The sequence below is a fragment of the Lutjanus erythropterus genome, chromosome 17, assembly GCF_056507025.1.
Source record: "Lutjanus erythropterus isolate fLutEry1 chromosome 17, fLutEry1.hap2, whole genome shotgun sequence".
NCBI lineage: Eukaryota > Metazoa > Chordata > Actinopteri > Lutjaniformes > Lutjanidae > Lutjanus > Lutjanus erythropterus.
Genome location: NC_139333.1, coordinates 1,308,046 through 1,328,122, shown reverse-complemented (window position 1 = coordinate 1,328,122; position 20,077 = coordinate 1,308,046). Strand labels below are relative to the sequence as shown.

The 20,077-nt window shown below is 37.9% G+C and overlaps 2 protein-coding genes and 1 long non-coding RNA gene across 3 annotated transcripts; 1 reads left to right on the top strand and 2 right to left on the bottom strand.

Annotated features, from left to right (window-relative positions):
- The first annotated feature begins 1,016 nt into the window (after positions 1-1,016).
- Positions 1,017-9,411, top strand: LOC146311503 (uncharacterized). The gene is made up of 4 exons (XR_014772155.1): positions 1,017-1,062; positions 4,788-4,996; positions 6,213-6,440; positions 9,284-9,411. It is a non-coding gene; the product is annotated as an uncharacterized LOC146311503 (long non-coding RNA).
- LOC146311504 (stonustoxin subunit beta-like) lies at positions 1,821-6,298 on the bottom strand. The gene is made up of 4 exons (XM_084740207.1): positions 6,224-6,298; positions 5,533-5,632; positions 3,501-4,961; positions 1,821-3,198 (listed from the first exon to the last, which is right to left on the bottom strand). Exons 2-4 carry the CDS (start codon positions 5,621-5,623, stop codon positions 2,648-2,650), a joined length of 2,103 nt encoding a protein of 700 aa, XP_084596333.1. The 5' UTR covers positions 5,624-5,632; positions 6,224-6,298; the 3' UTR covers positions 1,821-2,647.
- Positions 9,412-11,969: 2,558 nt separating the features above from the next.
- Positions 11,970-19,399, bottom strand: LOC146311502 (stonustoxin subunit beta-like). The gene is made up of 4 exons (XM_084740202.1): positions 19,279-19,399; positions 19,046-19,146; positions 14,135-15,601; positions 11,970-12,659 (listed from the first exon to the last, which is right to left on the bottom strand). The coding sequence occupies exons 2-4, from the start codon at positions 19,134-19,136 to the stop codon at positions 12,112-12,114; spliced, it is 2,106 nt and encodes a 701-aa protein (XP_084596328.1). The 5' UTR covers positions 19,137-19,146; positions 19,279-19,399; the 3' UTR covers positions 11,970-12,111.
- Between the last annotated feature and the right edge of the window lie 678 nt (positions 19,400-20,077).

Sequence of the window (20,077 nt, the reverse complement as noted above, 5' to 3'; positions counted from 1 at the left end):
CTGCGCCCGGGCGGGCGGAGCTGTAAATCTAATATGTTTTATTAGCTTCACACTTATTTTTGTTAACAAAAAAAAAAAAAAAAAAAAAAAAAAAAAAGCATGTACAAGTGATTTTAATCAGCAGCAGAACGACAGAAAAGAAATAAAAATATTATAACAGAAGTGTTAATATTTTAATAATAATAAAAAATTCAACTGTTAGAACAAATATTTTCATGTTCTAACGAGATATTTTCATGTTCTCCTCTCCTGCTTGTTGTTTGTTTGTTCGTTTTTTGTTTTGAGACATATAGATATTTCTTGATACTTGAATGTTTATTGAAAGTGAACATTGGCCTAGAATTTTAATGCAAGAGGTTTTTAATTCATTTTAATTGTCATTTCTTCAGCCACTGTTAAGCCGTAGGTAACAAAACATAAAGGATAATATTCAATAAAATTACACAAGATAAGAAGAAAGTTGACTTAATTTTTTATTATAACTCTGCTGCACTACACACAGTATAGATATTTACATTGTTATTTCTATAATGGAGCTCAATGCACACTTTGCACAAAATTCTTTATTTATTCTTTATTCTTTAATCTTTGTTTATTATTTATTTCCTATTTCCTCTATTTTCTCCTTTTAAATATTGCTGTTTTTATATTCTCACTCCCTATGCTTCTTTTTCTTCCTGTTCGTTGTAACAGTGTCGTGAAGCCCCGCCCGGTCGTGCTGTAGTGTAAGCAGAAATCGAGTGCACCCCCGGCCTGCGGGCTCTGCAGACGACACTGGGAGCTCTCTGTTCTGAGTCTGCGCAGGTGAGCCTCAGTCACACACACACACACACACAGCAGCAGAAGGCTGCACTACATCTGAACGCACCACAGACCCTCTGAGGCGTTCAGGTGCTCCAGTCTGTTCCTCTAATAATCGTTTCTAAATCTTCAAGTTTTTATTCAACTTTCAGAGGATTATATATATATATATATATATATATATATATATATATATATATATATATATATATATAATTTTATTGAAGTTTTCTGAAGGAAGAGTGAAGCTTCTTCTCTGTGGTGAGTTTGACTCTTTGGTTTAGTCTTGACTTCCTGTTATTACTGCATTAAAAAAGTCCTGCTGTATGTTTTAAATATTTCTTCAGTCTGATATAGAAGTGAAGTTCCTGATTACATTTGAAAAATATAGTTACCTTACAAAGGATTACTAGATTATATCTTTAAAGTACAGCCATTTGAAAATTCAGCAATTGTTTCATGGTAATCAACAGAGCTGCAACAATTAAGCCATTAAACAATTGATTATCAACTATTGCAAACTATTTTGATAATTGATTAATTGTTTTGAGTATTTTTTAACAAGAAATTTCAAAATTCTCTGATTGTCATAAATGAATATTTTCTGGTTCTTATCTTTAAAACACGACTGACATTTTATGGACCAAACTAATCAATTCATTGAGAATATGTCGGATCAATTGATAGTGAAAATAGGAAGTTACAGCCTGAATATCCAATGCATAATCAATTTATGAAAAGCAGATGTGACAGATGTGGCTTCTTTGATAAGAGCTCCACAAAAAAAATGCAAAAATTAATTTTATTTGCACGGAAAATGTTTTGAGATGTTTAAAAAGAATATTTGTGGAACTCAAAGGTCAAAGGTGAAATATTTTCAATGTCTGATTTTGAAGTAATCTAAAAGTAGTCAGATTAATTACACATCTTGCAGTGTAATTTGTAATCTGATCCAACCCTGACTGTCTAATTTTCTAGAAATATTGCAATTCCACTGACAAATAAGAAGGAGACCAAAATCTCTCTCATTATTGTCACTCTTTATTAATGCTCAGAGCACAGTACACAACACAAAGGACAGTTCATAATGTGGACACTGAAGAGACGCTTTCACTCCTTTTATAACTTGGAGCCGTCTTTATCTCATGTATTTTCTTCTCCCTCCAGCCGAGGTTGTCTTCCTGGTCTGGTCTGTTCCCGTCTCAGGTGCTGTGGCAGTTTACTGCCCTCCTACCAACTATCTGCCCCGGCCTCTCTGGCTGTTACTGATCTGAGGCACCTTTGTTTCTAGTTTTACTACCTGACAACAATCTAATATTTTCCTGCACTGATGAACCCTGAACAGACTTTTAATCACGTACACTCCACAAACACTTCACAAGCTATAGGGTTCTCTCAGGTTAAAGGTTCTATGGTACAAGATTCAGAACAATCAGAGGAAATAAACATGATTATATGGGAAGATATTTAAACATTACAAGAGACAAAGATAACACAGATATATGATTAAAAGTGTGATATGTGTAATTTCCCTCACAATCCTCATGATTACATGAACAATAAAGATATTGATTATTTGTGCAGTATGTGTAATTTCCCTCACCGCTTTTGATTATTATTGATCAATGGTAAAATTGAACATCGTGAATAAAGAAACTCCTGGACTTCAGAAAGTCTATTACTCCACTCTGGTCCATGAGTACAGTGTATGTGACTAACATGGTGGAGCTTCACACACATACACACAATGAAAATAAAACAATAGCAAAGATATTCAACAATAATTCTGTGAAAGTGGAGTGAACTGGACTGAATTTGAACTGAATCATGTGACTCAATCATGAGATTACAGAGGCAGGAATATGTAGTTGGAATTACGCCAAATCAAGAATGCTGGGTAAACAGGCTCAGAGAATTTGGCACGGAAGGTGTGGAGATGAGTCACTGTGTCAGCTGAGACTTTGTAGTAAGACAGAGTGCCAGCATCCCAGTCCAGGTAGATTCCCAGACGGGTGAGGCCATGAGCAGGAACAGGGAAACTCTGCTGATGATTATCATGATCTACATACAGAGTAGGGTCTGGTGGGGACCATCTGTGGCCTAAAGCCCATGACATGGTATTCCCTCCAAACCAGCACTGGTCACTTTTTCCTTTCCTTCCTATACCTGTGTAGGAAACACCTACAGCTACATCTTCACTTTGTCCAGCACTCCACTCTACCTCCCAGTAACATCGCCCAGTCAGCCCCTCTGTGGTCATAACCTGTCGAAACCAATCAAATCTCTGTGGGAGGTCAGGATACGACTGTGGTTTTCCACATGTGGCCTTCTTGTTTCTCTCAGACAAAGTGAGGTAGTTGTGTGCTGTGTCTGGGTCCAGAGTGACATCACAGGCGTCTGAAGGACAGAACAAGATGTGATCATGATTACAGCTCGATTTATTTTAGAAGACTGTTTTAGTCAATATTAATTAAATAATTCAATAAATGTGGCTATGAAATAAATCCTGAAATAGAAATTTTATCATGCCACATTTATTTCCCAGTTCTTTCTATTTCCAACGGATTTATACAAATGAAGAGGTGTGGTTATCTCACTGATTCAGATTGTGACCACTTCCTCTAACACTGTGCATCCATCGTACTGTTGGCTGTTTTTTCTTGTCATTATTTATGTGACAGTGAAAATAAAGTACTTACACCAGAGTAAATCTCTTCTGTCTTTGTCAGTCTCCACATTAGTGATGTTTGGCTTTGAGAAATCATCAGTGACCAGAATGCCGTTCTTGTAATGGTAGATAGTTGCTCCTTTGTATTTCTCATTTGCAATGGCCGCTACCAGGAACCGGAAACTGCTGCTGTTCTTCAAGCCTTTGGCAACTTTGTTGAAATCTTTGGCTTTTTCTTTCATTTTGGTTAAAACTTCATCTGAGTAGTACCATGGGTCTTCATTGGTAACTTCTAATTTAGGTGAATCCAAGTAGTTGGTCATTGCATCCAGGCAGGGGTCAGCACTGTCCAGGGAGGTGAACACAAAGCACAGAACATCTTCTACACCTGCAGCAAGAACCTCTCTGTCCAACTCTGACTCATCTGAAACGATCTTTATTCCCTCCATCATGTCTACACAGGACCTGATGACGTTGATTTCTCTCTCTTTATGATCCAACCACTCGCTCAGATTTTCTTGACTGAATGGTGACTTCTTTCTGTCTTCAAAGAGTTTGTCTAATTTGCTCTCATCTTCTTTTCCTTCACGGATGAGGGGAAGTTTCACTGCCATGGTCTGCTGGAGTTTAGTTGTGTAATAATTACACAAGTTTTGGAAACGACTTAACTCCTTGTGAATCTGTGGGAAATGCTCGACCACACTGTCAAACAGAGAATCCTCACATCTCATTCCTGTTTCCTTTAAATCTTCCAGAGCATCCTGCATCTTCCTCACTAGTCCAACACTGATCCCTGTCATCAGCTCAGCAGCTTTGGGATCCAAATTCTTCAGTGGCATCAGCCAGACCTTCACTGGAACACTGTTCTCTCCATTTTCTCCCAGCAGTTTTGGAAGTTCGGCATAGGTCTTCACTGCCTCTTCAAATGTTGCAGGGTTGCTTTCAAGGAGAAGGTCTCCATAGAATTTGCAGGAGAATTTATTGATCAGGGCTTTTTCTTCATCAGTCAGCTTGATGTCAACTTTCCCCTCAACATCAAATGAAGGGATCTTTTTTATCACAGCTTCCACGCTGCCCTGGATCTCCTGAACCCTGTCAGCTTCTAACTTCTCACTGTCAAACACAAAGAAAGCATTTGCTCCATAAAGGATTCCTGTGACTACATGTGTTGCAACGCCCTTCTCAATAACTTCTTTCTGTTTGGTGTCCATGGTTACATGGTCAATCATTAAGTGTTTGAAGTGTGTGGTAGCTTTGAACTCAAACGTCACTCTGCTCTGATTCTTGAATTTCTTTGTATCATTCAAATATTTTGCAGATCCTCCAACTTCAATCAGTCCACACATGAAACTGGCCTTCAGAGAAGCATTAATATCCAGCAGAGAGGACTTGGATTCAATCGTATCAGATGCAGAAATCTGAGAATGACTGCTGTGATGAGATCTTTCAGCTGTATAATCTTGCAGAGTTTTATCATCCCACAGTGTCAGACCTATAAAAATTGGAAAACATCAGTCATCAGGAACAGTAAGTGAGTGACAAAGGAACAATAAAACTTATTCAAGCCTCAAAATGTTTAGAAACTTGTTGCTCTACTAAATAATCTCAGCTTGAGTGGAAAGTGCGAGGCACAATGGATTTATTTATTCAGGGTGTGTCCAAATCCACCTTTGCTGTCTTGAGCCTGGGGTGCAGCGGTATCCTGCCCCGTCCTGCCCTTTGTGCCAGCAGCGCACAGTGGGATACACCTGTCAGCTGCACCCAAGTGCCCTCATTAATTTACTGGCAAATTTAGGCTGAACATAAACCAATCAGAAAGTCAGCTCTCATCACCTTTAAGAAGCAGGTAGACTGAGGGCTGAAGTGGTGGCAGCATGATGACGGACAACTACATCACAGAATTAAAGCCATTTTCTAATTCTCTTTATGTTGCACATTAAACAGATTAAAACAGTGGTACTGCTTTGTGAAATGATTACACAGTTCCTGTGAGCAGAGCTGTAACACACAGATACATTTAGAAATACAGAGTTAATGAGAGTGTTGTCTTAGTCAGGACTGACCTGGGATGAGTTCATCCTTCCAGGCATCATAGAGCATCCCGAGGGTGAAGGGTCGACCCAGGCCGGCAACCGTCATGTGATCTGAGGCCATTTCTGCAACCTGTCGAGAAATTTGACCACACAGTCTTTGTTACACCCCTAAAAACAGGAATCTAGTTGTTGTTGTTTTTTTGTTTTTTTTTATAAAAATACAACCATTTACAAATGAAGACATTTACAGGAAAGTAGATATAAACTATCCAAGTTATGATTTTCACAGTATGTAATGAAGAAACACACTCTCTGATATCATGATATTAATGATCAATGTTGTGCAAATTATCCAGCGCTTCTTCAACATTCTGTTAAATCATCTCAGTTACTTTTTCCTCTCTGTTTTGACTAGTTTTATGGTTTCAGTCTGCTGCTTCTGAATGCAGGGTACCGGCTAATCTTTTTAACCTCATCAAAGATTTTAACATCATTACAGACTGAATTTTAAAACAAAGTCTTTTTGTAACTTGTACGAAGGGTTGAGAAGGTCACTTTAAAGGGACACCTGTTCAAAATGTAGTCAGTACCACGATACAACTTTCTGTTACTTTTGTATTAAATCAATATAAAATATTGTTGACAGCACTGGGATAAACAATGTTTAAACACATATCTGTTTTTGTCCCCCTCTGTCTCTGTCCACCCAGCTTGTCCTCACCTGGTGAAGTTGTGTAGATCAGCTGAGTTGTGTGTGAGACTTCTTGGCTTCCAAGCGGAGCTGCTAATCTGATGGTCTGTGATGCTGTGAGATTATTTATATCCCGTCAGATTCCCTCTTCTTCTGACTCCCTCACATGACACACCTCCAGAAATGACATCAACCATTTGTAACAGGCCTGGAGTCGAGGAAATACTGATACTTGGGAATTTCCCAAGTAAGTTTTATAATCCATTACTTATATATGATAAGGAAATAGACCCGGTCACAGGAAGGCATTTCCGTGTGCACTGTACCAGAATGTATGTGATAGGTGACTTACTGTGACTTACAAAAGATATGGTCAAACATGCAAGTGTTTTAATGCTCTTATCTGGAGATCATAAGCTAATTATGTTTGTTATCTAAAGGTGACAAAGTGTGTTTTGTCTTCATACCTCATACTTGAGAAAATAAAAGGCTGTTTGCTTGAGATAATTTATCAGGAATTTATTTCCTGGACTGACTAAGTTCACTGTGGAACAAGGACTTCATTGAAGTCTGATGTCTTTGATCTGAGGTTTTCAGCTAAAATCAGTAGCTATGTCATCAAGATACCATCTATGCATGCTGCTGTGGGTCAGTTAATGGTTCAGCTTGCCATTACTTGCCATGCTATTATTTTACTAATTTATTTTTGCCAATTTTGTGTTACTAATAATCATGAATGCTGAATAATCATGGACACATTTTCTATCCTGGGAACAGAAGCTCACAATCCTGATGTATGTGGGTTCCAAACCTTACCACTTCAGTTTTTTATCTGGTGCTATGAAGAACAATTATTTAGGCAGAAGAACAAATTTTCTACATTAATCAACATTATGATAAACATAAAATAAATTGGACATGGTGCATGTATGCAGCTTGACCTTGACAGCAGTTGAGAAGGATGAGATGCCCAGGTCAGCCTGCGATCTGTCACTGTCTGACTGAACAGGCTCATGAAAGTGATATTTTTTCACCTTGTAATGTTTTAAACTAACGAAAGTCATTAAAACGAGTCATTTAGTGTTTCAAAGTCATTATATTGAACTCCATATTCTGTTGGCGTTCAGAGGCCGCTGCTGATCGCAGCAGGTGACTCGCACCATGTGCGCTGTAAATGTTCAATATAGTTGGCTTAATGAAGTTAATGAGCACTCAGAAGGTAAAAAATTAAACTCTGAAAAGCTCTCACTCCCCTGGTGTGAGGCTTCAGATGGATTCTTCAGGAGATTTTGGCGTCTTTCTTCAGTGAGCAGCACCTTTTGCCTCAGCCAAGGTAAATTCATCACGTGCTGCAGTATTTCACTAAGAAGTGTTTTGAATAAAATATGAATCCAGTGTTCTTGAAGCTCTGGGCTTCACCTGGAATTTTATCTGAGAGTCCAGATGTGGCAGCAAACGTCAGTCCAGCGGACTTTTTCCTTCCACTGCACAATTTGCAACTTCATTATTTAATATTTTGAAGAATTTCCACACAAAGCTGGTGTGAGACATCCTGCTGTGTGTCCGATTCAGACATAGAGTCACAAGTTACTGTATTAAGTGAATTAATGATCAGAAGGATTTGAATTAATGTTGCTTTGTGCTTGTAAATGAATTTATTAAAGCGCTCGGTGTGCTCATCCGGTAACACGTAAGAACAACAAAACACACACTACCTCTCATGAAAATGAAATCTTAAGAATAATACAGCAAAATGCTATGACTTTATTTTCCTTTCCTCGTGAATGCCAATTAAATTTGTAAGTCTTTGGCAATTTTACAACTGTATTTTTTCCTGCTTTGCCTCAAGATCAGGAGATTGCTGCACCCCCAACTTTGGCTTTGGTGGGGCATAAAACCCAGTTGGGGAGAACATAATTAACTTGTGCTCTCATGATAACAGCATTAAAAAAAACATCTGCAAGTACAGCCATCGTCCACTGTCTTTGATATGTGTGGTTAAATCTGTGGCTGCAAGCTACCAGATGTGTGAACTGTCAGTCCATGTCCACACACCTGGAGAACCACTTCTGCCATGAGTTGGATGTTTTCACACCTGCAGTTTGATTCATTTGGTTTGGACAAAAAGATCAGCATCGTTTCACTTCAGTTCTGGTCTGGTTTGTGTTCACATTGACACCTTTCGTTTAAGTTAAACAGCGTGCCTGTGTTTGTGTATGTCTCTAAAATTATTCTTACTAATAAGGAATTATCATGATTATAAAGTCTAATAAATCTCATCAGACCTGCAAAATGCAGACAGGACAAGATCACAGCTGTCAGATCGTCTTTAACAGATCAGTCACATGCCAGCTGGAGCAGCTGGAGTGTTTGTGTGTTTACTGGGATCGACAAAACCAGGATTAATATGATCTATAACATACAAAATAAACCAGACGTTATATCAGAAAAAGGTGTGTGTGCTTCTGTCAGAAACTGATGCTGGGTACCTGTTGGATAACCAGGATGTAATTTTGTGCATAGATTATCAAATTACAGAAGCACTTCCTCCACCACCTTCTGATGACCATAATCTGTTTCTGTTGATAACAAACATCTCTTATATCTAAGAAGTTTGCCCAGTATCAGGTAGCTTCAACAGATCACCATCTATATGTTTTATGATAAGACATTTATTGGCCGGAAGTTTAATAAAAACTCAACTCTTATCTCCAACACTACAATTACAGGCCACCCTTATAGGCGCAGCAAGGAATTCAAGGAGGGATTGATAATTTAAAGGAAGTTATTTTCCCAGGTTCAAACAACACGGCCGTGGAACAGTGGTGTCGGAACCAAAACCACTCCTTAAAGTGCTCCAAGAACAAAGAGGTCAGGGATAATAAAAGAAAAAAGTGCTTATAAAAAGAAATACAACCTTTTTATGTATTCATATACGTGTCCAGTGTTCAGAGTACATAGATACCATGGTCTGAGTAATTCAGTCAATAATTCATGGTGAAAATATCCATAAACACAGGTGCAAATAATGAATGAATAATATAAAGTCCTTCACAGACAGTCACAGTATATTCTTGTCTTTATGTGCAGGTGTTTGTTTAACAGTCTGCTGCTCTGACTCTGATCACAACTGTGAGGTTTGATTCATATGAACACAGAGCACAGGTGCCCACATGACACAAACTCCATCAGGAGTCTGTACAGCTGTTAAAGCCAACAGACACAAAAGGACACAAGTGAGGGACACAGGGATGTGATTTAAGAGAACTGGGACGTATCCATTGACAGTGATAAGACAGTGAACTAGAATTTATATTGAAGTACTTGTTTTGGTTTTAAACATGTAAATGATGATGAAATGATGTAAAAGTGTTTCTCACTGACAGACAGACTCTCCTCTCTCTGACTTTAGTTGTAATTATTAAATGAAGAAGGTTGTTTGAGGGGATTTTCAGTGGATTGACTCTGAGCTCATCTTAATCCTCCTGTGTGCATAAATCATCCACCCGGCTGCACCTGAACCATTTCCTCTGATTTCAGAACAGAGTCTCCTGGTGATTTACTTGTAAACTGTATTAAAGTCTAAGTGTTTTCTTTTAGGATTCACTGTAAGGATCAGAGAAATTGCCAGACGTTTCTGTGTCAGCTGCACACGGCTTCTCTCCTGGAGGAGAGACGCTCCCACCTGTGATCCATCCACTGTTAATCATAAAGTTCATTTTGTTAGCTGGCCTGCCTGATCATAGATCAGCTGAAACCTGAGCATCACAGACCTGCAGTTAACTGAGATTTTAAGTGAATTGTGAAGCAGGAAATAAATTAAATATGAAAGTTATCTGTCATTCTCTGTCATTTGTCCACTCCTCAATCCTCTGAGCAGCAATAAGAGATTTAGGATGAGCCGGCAAGATGGCGAACCAGAAGAACTTCCGGTTCGAGTGAGGAAACAACAAGTAAGAGACCTGGGATGTACCCATTATCTGTCCTCTTCAGATGGTCTCCCTTCCTTTTCAGCTCCTTCACTATGACAGTTAATTTATACGGTACAGCTGGACAGAAACCACTGCCCTGATCCTCTGTACCTGCAGGTTTAGACATCAGGACTGTGTCTCCCCTCTATGACGCTACTTCTCATGACATAACAGCACATTTATATATTTTTGAACAATGCATTTAATAATTACATTCCATTTAATGCCACAATTATGAGTATAACAGATTCATTAACATGGACATTAATTGTGCTATCTAAAATCATTCAGACCACAGAGGTGTTATAGAGCTTTGTCTCCAGTCTTAGTGAGACACCAAATGTCTCTGTGTGAGTTTTAAGTCCTGGAGCTTAATAAGGTTTCAACCCCCATCATTACACATCGATACAAACTGGTCAAACATGTAAAACTGAGCTCAGCTCATGTAGTTGATGCTGTGTCCACTAGATGGTGCACATTATCCATCACCATCTGTGTTAAACTCATGAGCAGTGGAGCATTTATAACTTTGGTTTGGATGAAAACAGAAGAGAAGTGCAGCACAAGACTTTGTTTTGATTATGATTGGACATTCAGGCTTTTCTGTGATAAATGAACTTGAAGATGCTATTTTCTGATTTCTAGACTCGCTGCAGCTTCCCTGGTCTTTTTCTCTGAATTCATCCCAGTTGAACCTCGGAGACGATGCTGGACTCACAGCTCAAACCCACAGAACTTTATAGTTCTAGTAGAGATGCTAAAGTTTACAAAGATTACAAAAACTTCTGAATGACAGAGTGTCTATAAAAAGTATTCGCCCTCTTGGATGTTTTCATCTTTTGATGCTTTTATAAATGGAATCATGGAATCATAATTTGACTTTATTGACGAAATAAAACGAACAAAAAAAACTTAAATGTGAAAGTGAAAACAGATTTCTACAAAGTGATGTCAATTAAATACAAATATTAATATAAAATAAGTGACTGCATAAATATTCACCCCCTTCGAGTCAAAACAAAAAACACACGGCAGTGCAGTGCTCCTCGTGTTTGGGAACCTGCAAAATGTGCTCCATCTGACTGAGTCTTCAGGCCCTGATCAGACAGAGCGAGTCTTTTTTTGTTGTAACCAACAATTTAAAACCAGAGCAGCTTGTGCCTCTTTTTTTTTACTGTTGCTAAGCAACTACTAAATCACCTACCCTGAACTTTACCATTATTTTTTATTGATGTTTACATTAAATATTGTGAGTATGTATTTTGATATGAAGTTTAATATGAATTTCCTTATTATAGACTAACTTTGGTTTACATCTGTTTCTTGTATTTGAGAGACTTGCTGTGCGCCGCCTTGTTGGAACCTGTATCGTCTCTTCATCACTATTTAAAGGCTCAGCTGGACTTGGTGGTGGGAGCATCAGCAGCTGGTTCAGGCAGCGTCTCCATGATGGTCACCTGATTGGACAACACAAATGATGTTTTTTCAACTGGAGGCATTCAGAGCACTCAAAGCGCTTCACGCTTGTTGAAAACTGTCACAAAAAGCCGCCTCAGGCTGCTAAAAAGCTCTCTGTCTGGTCAGGACCTTATTCCTGCACTGCTGTCCAACCAGAGTCCTGGGTAAACAGGGTCAGTGAATCTGGGATCAAAGGTGTGGAGGTGACTCAGTGTGTTAGAAGAGACTGAATACCAGCAGGTCAGTCCAGATAAACCCCAAAATCTTTAGTTTCAGCTCATGAGACCATATGCTGAGTTTTCTGAAGGAAGATGATGAGAGTAGAGACTCTCCTACAGGTGCAGTGGTGTGTTTGACAGCTCTGAGGAAACTTATTAGATAATTCACATAAAAATACTGAGATGGAAACATGGCTTTGTGTTTCTCTGCTGCAAATTAACGTCAGGAGTGAACTGAAGTGAACTTGGATCGAATCATGTGCTGCTCAGTTTACAGAGACAGAAACACGTAACTCGAGTTCTCCCAAGTCCTGAATGCTGGGTAAACAGGCTCAGAGAAGTTTGTCTTGAAGGTGTGGATGTGACTCAGTGTGTCAGGTGAGACGTTGTAGTAAGACAGAGTGCCAGCAGCCCAGTCCAGAAACACTCCCAGCCGGGTGATGCCACCAGGAGGAACAGGCAACTTCTGCTGCTGATTGTTGTGCTCTGCACAGAAAGTAATTGGTGATGTTATATAGTAACGTAAACACCAGGACACGGTGTTTCCTCCAAGTCTGCACTGGTCATCGTTTCCTTTCCTAAACATTCCTTTATAACAAACACCAACAAAAACATCATGTCTTTCAAAAGCTCTCCACTCCACCTCCCAGTAACATCGTCCAGTCAGCTCCTCTCTGCACAGAACCTGTCGATAATTATCAAATCTCTGTGGGAGGTCAGGATACGACTGTGGTTCTCCCTCTGTCGCCTTCTTGTTTCTCTCAGACAGAGTGAGGCAGTTGTGTGCTGTGTCTGGGTCCAGAGTGAGATCACAGGCGTCTGAAGGAGAGAACGAGACGTTAGTGACGTTAGACTTGATTATTATTTTCAATGATAGGTTTATATTTTTTAACATTCATTCACATCCTGTTGTTACAGTGTGACTGGTTATGATAATGATAATGATAATAATAATAATAATAATAATAATAATAATAATAATATGCTTGTTATTGCTATAACATCTTTTGATCAAAACTGGGTACAAAGAAGTACAAGTACAAAGTACTTTGAAGTACAAAGCACTAAGTCAGGTGCTAAAGTAAAAGTAAATTTGTTAAAGTTTACTTATTAGTTTTACTTTAGTACTTTATTTGAGACTAGAAATGCAGGAATTTTATTGTAATTAAGTATTTTTAGTAAAGCATCTGAGTACTTTTTCCATCACTGCAGGTCACAGGATCTGATGAGTCACCAAATACACTGTAACTTATTTTGCTGAGTCACCAGTTAACACGGTCACTCATTAAACCAGAACAGCGGTGGGTCGTGTTTCATGACATGTTTGTTTTTATTTCCTTTGTAACTTACGACAATGATGGACGTTAAAATCAGATAACAGGACAGATGCAGGTGGAGTTAGCATTAACTCAGCAAAATGATTCTGAACTGTAACATTAACGTTGAAGTTAACATCAGCTGACGTGCTAACAAACTGACATGTTTCACATCATAAACAGGTTGGGTTGAGATTTGATAAGTTACGTTTGGACAGCCTTTAACTTGATTTGGCAGGTTAATGTTAGTTTACCAACTAGTTAGCTAACCTTAAGTTATTTAAACAACATGTTACACAGTCGGCAGCAAACAAGACTTTCCTCTTTTCTACAGCTCTGCTCAAAACTAGTGTCCGTTGTGCTCGTCCATGTTTTAGAGGGAAAAGAAGACGAAGCACTTATCTTGATTGTGATTGGCCAAAAGTCAGTCTGGGCCCTGTCATTGACCAGTCAGCAATTCTAGGTGTCTGTATCTGTCAGCACATTTTGTTTATATTTCTATCATTTTATTTAAAGGCAGAATAAGTTGGTTGGTCAGATGCTGTTTGTAAAATAAAAAAAAAAAAAAAACAAACAAAAAGAAAAAAAGAAAGATAGTTGATTGTTGAGTCTCATTCCCAGAACTACAAATACCAACATTTTGGGTTTGTAAAACGTCCTGAGCAGCAAAATAATGAGAAAATAAGAAGGTGTGGACGGAGGGCGGGGTCTGTGCAGAGGCAGGTGCTGCCACACACCTCTGGTGGATTGTGGGTGATGATTTTGTTTGTATGAGTTTACAAAAAACTTTAACTTGTATTGGAGTATTTTACAATGTTTTATTGGTACTTTTGCTAAAGTAAAGTTTAGCACTACTGATTAATTTACTCCAGAAGCCTTTCTAAAGCTATTTCAATGTGAGAGAGGGAAAAATGCTCAGTAATCACGTTTCCTAAGCAGAGCAATTTATTAGTAAAACAGTGAAAATAAAATACTTACACCAGAGTAAATCTCTTCTGTCTTTGTCAGTCTCCACATTAGTGATGTTTGGCTTTGAGAAATTATCAGTGAGCAGAATGCCGTTCTTGTAATGGTAGATGGTTGCTCCTTTGTATTTCTCATTTGAAATGGACGCTACCAGGAAACACAATCTGCTGTTGTTCTTCAAGCCTTTGGCAGCTTGGTGGAAATCTTTGGCTTTTTCTCTCATGTTGGTTAAAACTTCATCTGAGTAGTACCATGGGTCTTCATTGGTAACTCCTAATTTAAGTGAATCCAAGTAGTTGGTCATTGCATCCAGGCAGGGGTCAGCACTCTCCAGGGAGGTGAACACAAAGCACAGAGCATCTTCTACACCTGCAGCAAGAACCTCTCTGTCCAACTCTGACTGATTTGGGACGATCTTTATTCCCTCCATCATGTCTACACAGGACCTGATGACGTTGATTTCTCTCTCTTTATGATCCAACCACTCGCTCAGTTTTTCTTGACTGAATGGTGACTTCTTTCTGTCTTCAAAGAGTTTCTCTAATTTGCTCTCATCTTCTTTTCCTTCACGGATGAGAGGAAGTTTCACTGCCATGGTCTGCTGGAGGTTAGTTGTGTAATAATTACACAAGTTTTGGAAACAACTTAACTCCTTGTGAATCTGTGGGAAATGCTCAACCACACTGTCAAACAGAGAATCCTCACATCTCATTCCTGTTTCCTTTAAATCTTCTAGAGCATCCTGCATCTTCCTCACTAGTCCAACACTGATCCCTGACATCAGCTCAGCAGCTTTGGGATCCAAATTCTTGAGTGGCATCAGCCAGACCTTCAATGGAACACTCTCCTTCTCTGGATTTTCTTTCAGCAGCTTTGGAAGTTCAACATAGGTCTTCACTGCATCTTCAAATGTTGCAGGGTTGCTTTCAAGGAGAAGGTCTCCATAGAATTTGCAGGAGAATTTATTAATCAGCTCTTCTTCTTCATCAGTCAGCTGGATGTCAACACTCCCCTCAACTTCAAATGAAGGGATCTTCTTTATCACAGCTTCCACGCTGCCCTGGATGTCCTGAACACTGCTGGACTCTAACTTCACACTGTCAAACACAAAGAAAGCATTTGCCCCATAAAGGATTCCTGTGACTACATGTGTTGCAACGCCCTTCTCAATAACTTCTTTCTGTTTGGTGTCCATGGTTTCAAGATTAATCATTGATAACTGTTTGAAGTGTGTGGTAGCTTTGTACTGAAACGTCACTCTGCTCTGATTCTTGAACTTCTTTGTATCATTCAGATATTTTGCAGATCCTCCAACTTCAATCAGTCCACCCAGGAAACTGGCCTTCAGAGAAGCATTAATATCCAACAGAGAGGACTTGGATTCAGTCGTATCAGATGCAGAAATCTGAGTGTCACTGCTCCCATGATGCTCTTCAACTGTGTTCTCTTGTAGAGTTTTATCATCCCACAATGTCAGACCTATAGAAAGTGGAAAACATCAGTCATCTGTTAAAGGAAAACCATTTTGTGAAACAGCTACTACATTTACTGATTGATTAATTCTTTGAAATGAACTTAATTCAGACCTGAAAACTCATAAGCAGTGAAAAAGACGACATATTTGTGAATCAGTCCTCTGTAGCGGGGTCTGGGGGCTCATACTCCAAACAACAGTGAATAAATTTCTTCATTGGTTAAACTGTATTGAATACATTTACCAGATATTTTGGCCTGTACATGCATTTATCAGAGTGTTAGTTTCTCTTCATTCCATAGGATTGCTGTGACTACATGTTGTGTTGGCTCACTCCTACACTTCCTGCAGCAGCACCATACAGAATAATATTTAGAGCTGGATGATGTCCTTATCTTCCCAGTCAGTACTACCACAATATTTAAGCAGGGGTGTTTCAGTGATTTAGGGGCCCCAGGCAAAGGCCAACATGAGGCCCCTCACCAATGTGCTGAATGAAATCATAACAAGAGTGAACACAAACTATTTGGAGGGAACTCAGTCAGCACTTTTACTTTTGGAACTTTAAGTTTATCTTTATGCTGATACTTTTGTACTTTTACTGAAGTAAAATTGTATTTTTGCACTTGGGTGTTGAAAGAACACTGGCAGGCACTGGCAGGATAACATATATGTATAATAATAATATAATAACAACTATTTGTCTCAAAAGCAGTTTCTTAAATAATGAGTTCTGATCTCAAAATAATTATTTATTATCTCAGAAAAGTTTTATTATTTCATAATAATGATTTTGTACCTCAAAATAATTTTGTATCGAAAATAATTATTTATTATCTCAAAATAACAATTCTGCTTCTCAAAATAATGACTTTGTTTGTAAGTCATATAGTTGAGAACATATGAGAAGGTTTCTCATTATAATGAGTTCCAGGATCTTCTTTTTTCCATCACACTTTTATGGGATAAATATCATGAGTCATATCTCCAAAAACATTGTAGACTACATCACATCAGTCAGAGTTTTACTTTAGGGCCTTTATTCCTATACTTCATATAAAAGAGGTAAATAAAATACTTTTTTAAATTGACTGATATGTTTAGCTGTTCCTACTCATCAAGTTAATACCATCAGAAAATCTTAAAATAGAAAAATAAAAACATACGTATGCTGCCTCTCCAATGTCTCCATCTTGTATTTAAAACCAGTTTTGACCCTTGAGGCTGCTGTAGCTGATCAGTGTGGAGTGTTGAAGCCAGAGTAACAGACTGAGTTACAGTCAGCAGCGGTTAGTTTGTTTCTGATCATGTTTCTTTAGAAGCTTTTGAGTTGATTGAACTATACAGTACATTCATTCAACTCATCATTGCAAGTTAAAAGAACTGCTGTTTATAAGTTTGTAAGTGTTCTGAGGATAAGAGAAATTTTAAGTTTAATTAACTAGAGAGAATAAATGTGAGCTCATTTCGTCCAGAGACAACATGCAGATATGGACAGAAACGTCGGTACAATACAGCCTAAAAACTTTCTTTGATCAGGCAGCATGAAGTGAATGTTCCAGGCTTTTTTATTCTCCTTGAATCAACTTTATTGATAAAGTAAGTTAACAGCACCTTGAGTATATATGATCATTCCACATTTACAAAAAGATAAAGATGAATAAAAATCTATCCAGATTTAAGTATCTTTTAGAGCTCAAAAAGCTTATGCAGTCTAAGAGCTTTCATGTTTGTGCATAAAGATGTAGAAAACATTAACTGTTTGAGGCAGTCTGCTCTGAAAGGTTTGGCTTTTTGCTCATGAAGTTGGGTTTGTGAATATCAAATCTGGTTAAAATAATAAGCAGTATAAAGTGAGGGTTAATATGATCAGCAAAAACTGCAACAGTTTACTTCAAAGTCATTTTGTATGCAGGCATGTATGAGCTAGTATCTCACTTTAAGTATTTTTACTGACTATAAAGTGTCACACTTCCATGACACCTCCCCCTAGTTACACCCTTTCAAACACCTGCTCAAAAACCTCAGTTACTTTTCACATTTAGTTACTCTGTGTCAGGACTGGTCAGGTCAGGATCAGTCAGGTTTTTGAGGAGCTGTTTGACAGATGCAACAGTAAGGATAAGTGTGATGAAGTCTGATAATTGATAATAAAAACTGAAACTTAGTGATACAAGTTCATTATTAAACTATCTACTCCAGTTATTATATATGTCTTCTTATTTACTATGCACCTTTTATCCTCCCGGGTCAAAATTGATCTGGTCTGGTTTGACTGTTTAAAAAGCATGAAGTATAAAATGATCATCAAATTCTGTGTTGCACCTTTTTAGTCAACTTGTTTCCAACACATCAACATATATTTTACACTTATTTTTGTAATGTATTGTTTAATAGATAAAATTATGCTTAATTTTTGAGTTTTAAAAAAAGGAGAAATTCTGATTATTTTGACTATGGTTATGATCTGAGGCACATAAATTGCTGCATTATCACAGACTGGGATTTGTCAAAGTTTAGTCAGGAAACTGTGTTGAAAGAATGTAAATTTTTTAATGCCAGCAAATAGTCACACCTGTTGTCTTCCCGGGTCAAAATTGACCTGGTGTGGTTTGACTGTTTAAAAAGCAAGAAATATAAAATGATCACCAAAATTCTGTGTTGCACCACTTTAGTCAACTTGTTTCCAACTCATTACCACAAATTTTAAACTTTTTTTTTTTTTTGCACTTTTTATTCTTTTTATTATACTTAATTTATGAAAAATATACCTCCTTTACATAAAATTATAGCATGTTTATAAGAAAAAAAGCAGAAATGATGAGTTATTTTGGATCATCATTCACTGCTATATATCACAGGTGACCACAGGTGCTATCAACTTTAATAAAACACATATAATTAAAAAAATAAAGTCATAATTAATTTTACTTGCAAAGACCATAGTATGGAAACATCCATGTAATTTTCGATAATTCCGAAGACAACAGGAGGGTGATTTCATTAAGCTAATAATGTGATAAGTTGTTACATTATATGCAAAGTTATTACCTTATTGGTTCCAAATCTTTATTCAGTTATTGGCCAGTCAGGCTTTAACTAAATAGTTTACAGCACATAAAACATAACATACAAAAAATATTTTATGTATACCACAAACATATCTGTGAAAAAGTGAAAAAACAAAATTACATTTGTAAGCCTAAAATTTTTTTTTTGCTTTGTTCCAGAGGTCAGATTTGAAGTGCCTCCATGTCTGAAAAAAAACTTCTTGATTCATCGAAACACTGGAGAAAATGTCTCATGTTTTAGTCACAAAATGCACAAAACCTTCCATCTATGAGCTTCCCTGCTCCACTACAGCAGCCTCCGCAATCAAAACAATAAGAAAGTTCCTTCTAGGACCTTTAAAGTATAAATACTGTATCTGTGTGAATGTCAAGTCTTACCTGGGATGAGTTCATCTTTCCGAGCATCATAGAGCATTCCAAGGGTGAATGGTCGACCCAGGGCAGCAACTGTCATGTGATCTGAGGCCATTTTCTCCAACCTGTTGAGAAATGTGAAGTGAGTGACCACACAGTCTTCAGTTTTTTACAGAGTTTTTAACACTGGGAATCAACTCTCAGTAACACAGTCAGTAAAAGTCTGAACACGTTTTTGTCGCCCAGTTTGTCCTCACCTGGTGAAGGTGTGTAGATCAGCTGAGTTGTGTGCGAGTCTTCTTGACTTCTAACTGGAGCAGCCAGTCTGATGATCTGTCATGCTGCGAGATTATTTATATCATGTCAGGTACTTGACACGCCTCCAAAACATGAACACAATCATTTCTTAATGTAACAGGCCACAACTTGCCAACTTGTTCTAAAGCCTTGAGTGTTGTGAAACCAAGACACAGTTACAGTTTACAGTTATTAACCAGTCCATTTATCCACTCACATGTTCCTCAGTCCCCGCTGTTCTAAACACACACACACTGCATTGTCCATTTTCCCACAACAGTTTACTTAGACCTTAATACACGTCACCATACACATCACACATTTTGCACAAACTAAAGCAGTGTACAGTCTACTGTATCTATTCCATAATACCATAAAGTTTAGTGGTTAATGTTTGAATAGAACAGCTGAAATTTTCCTACAGAAATGAGGACACACCTGCTAAGATATCTGACGACATACTCCTTACCGTTGTCACAGCATTTCTGTGAAGAGAATAGTTTAAAAGTTTCTGGTGTTTTTATAGTTTTTGACTAGTTTTTGACTTTTTCTCACTTTTTGTCAGAAGTTTGAAACAATAAATGGATGAACTTATACTAATTATAATTCTCTGCAACTCTGCCAGACCTGTGTAGGTCATTCTTTAGTCTTTATTAACTGTTGAATATTATATTTTAAATAAAGATATCCCAAAAGATAGCCCAAAATTTCAACAGTGGAAAAAATACACAAAGCATTACTTCTGGAAGTAGCATGTTG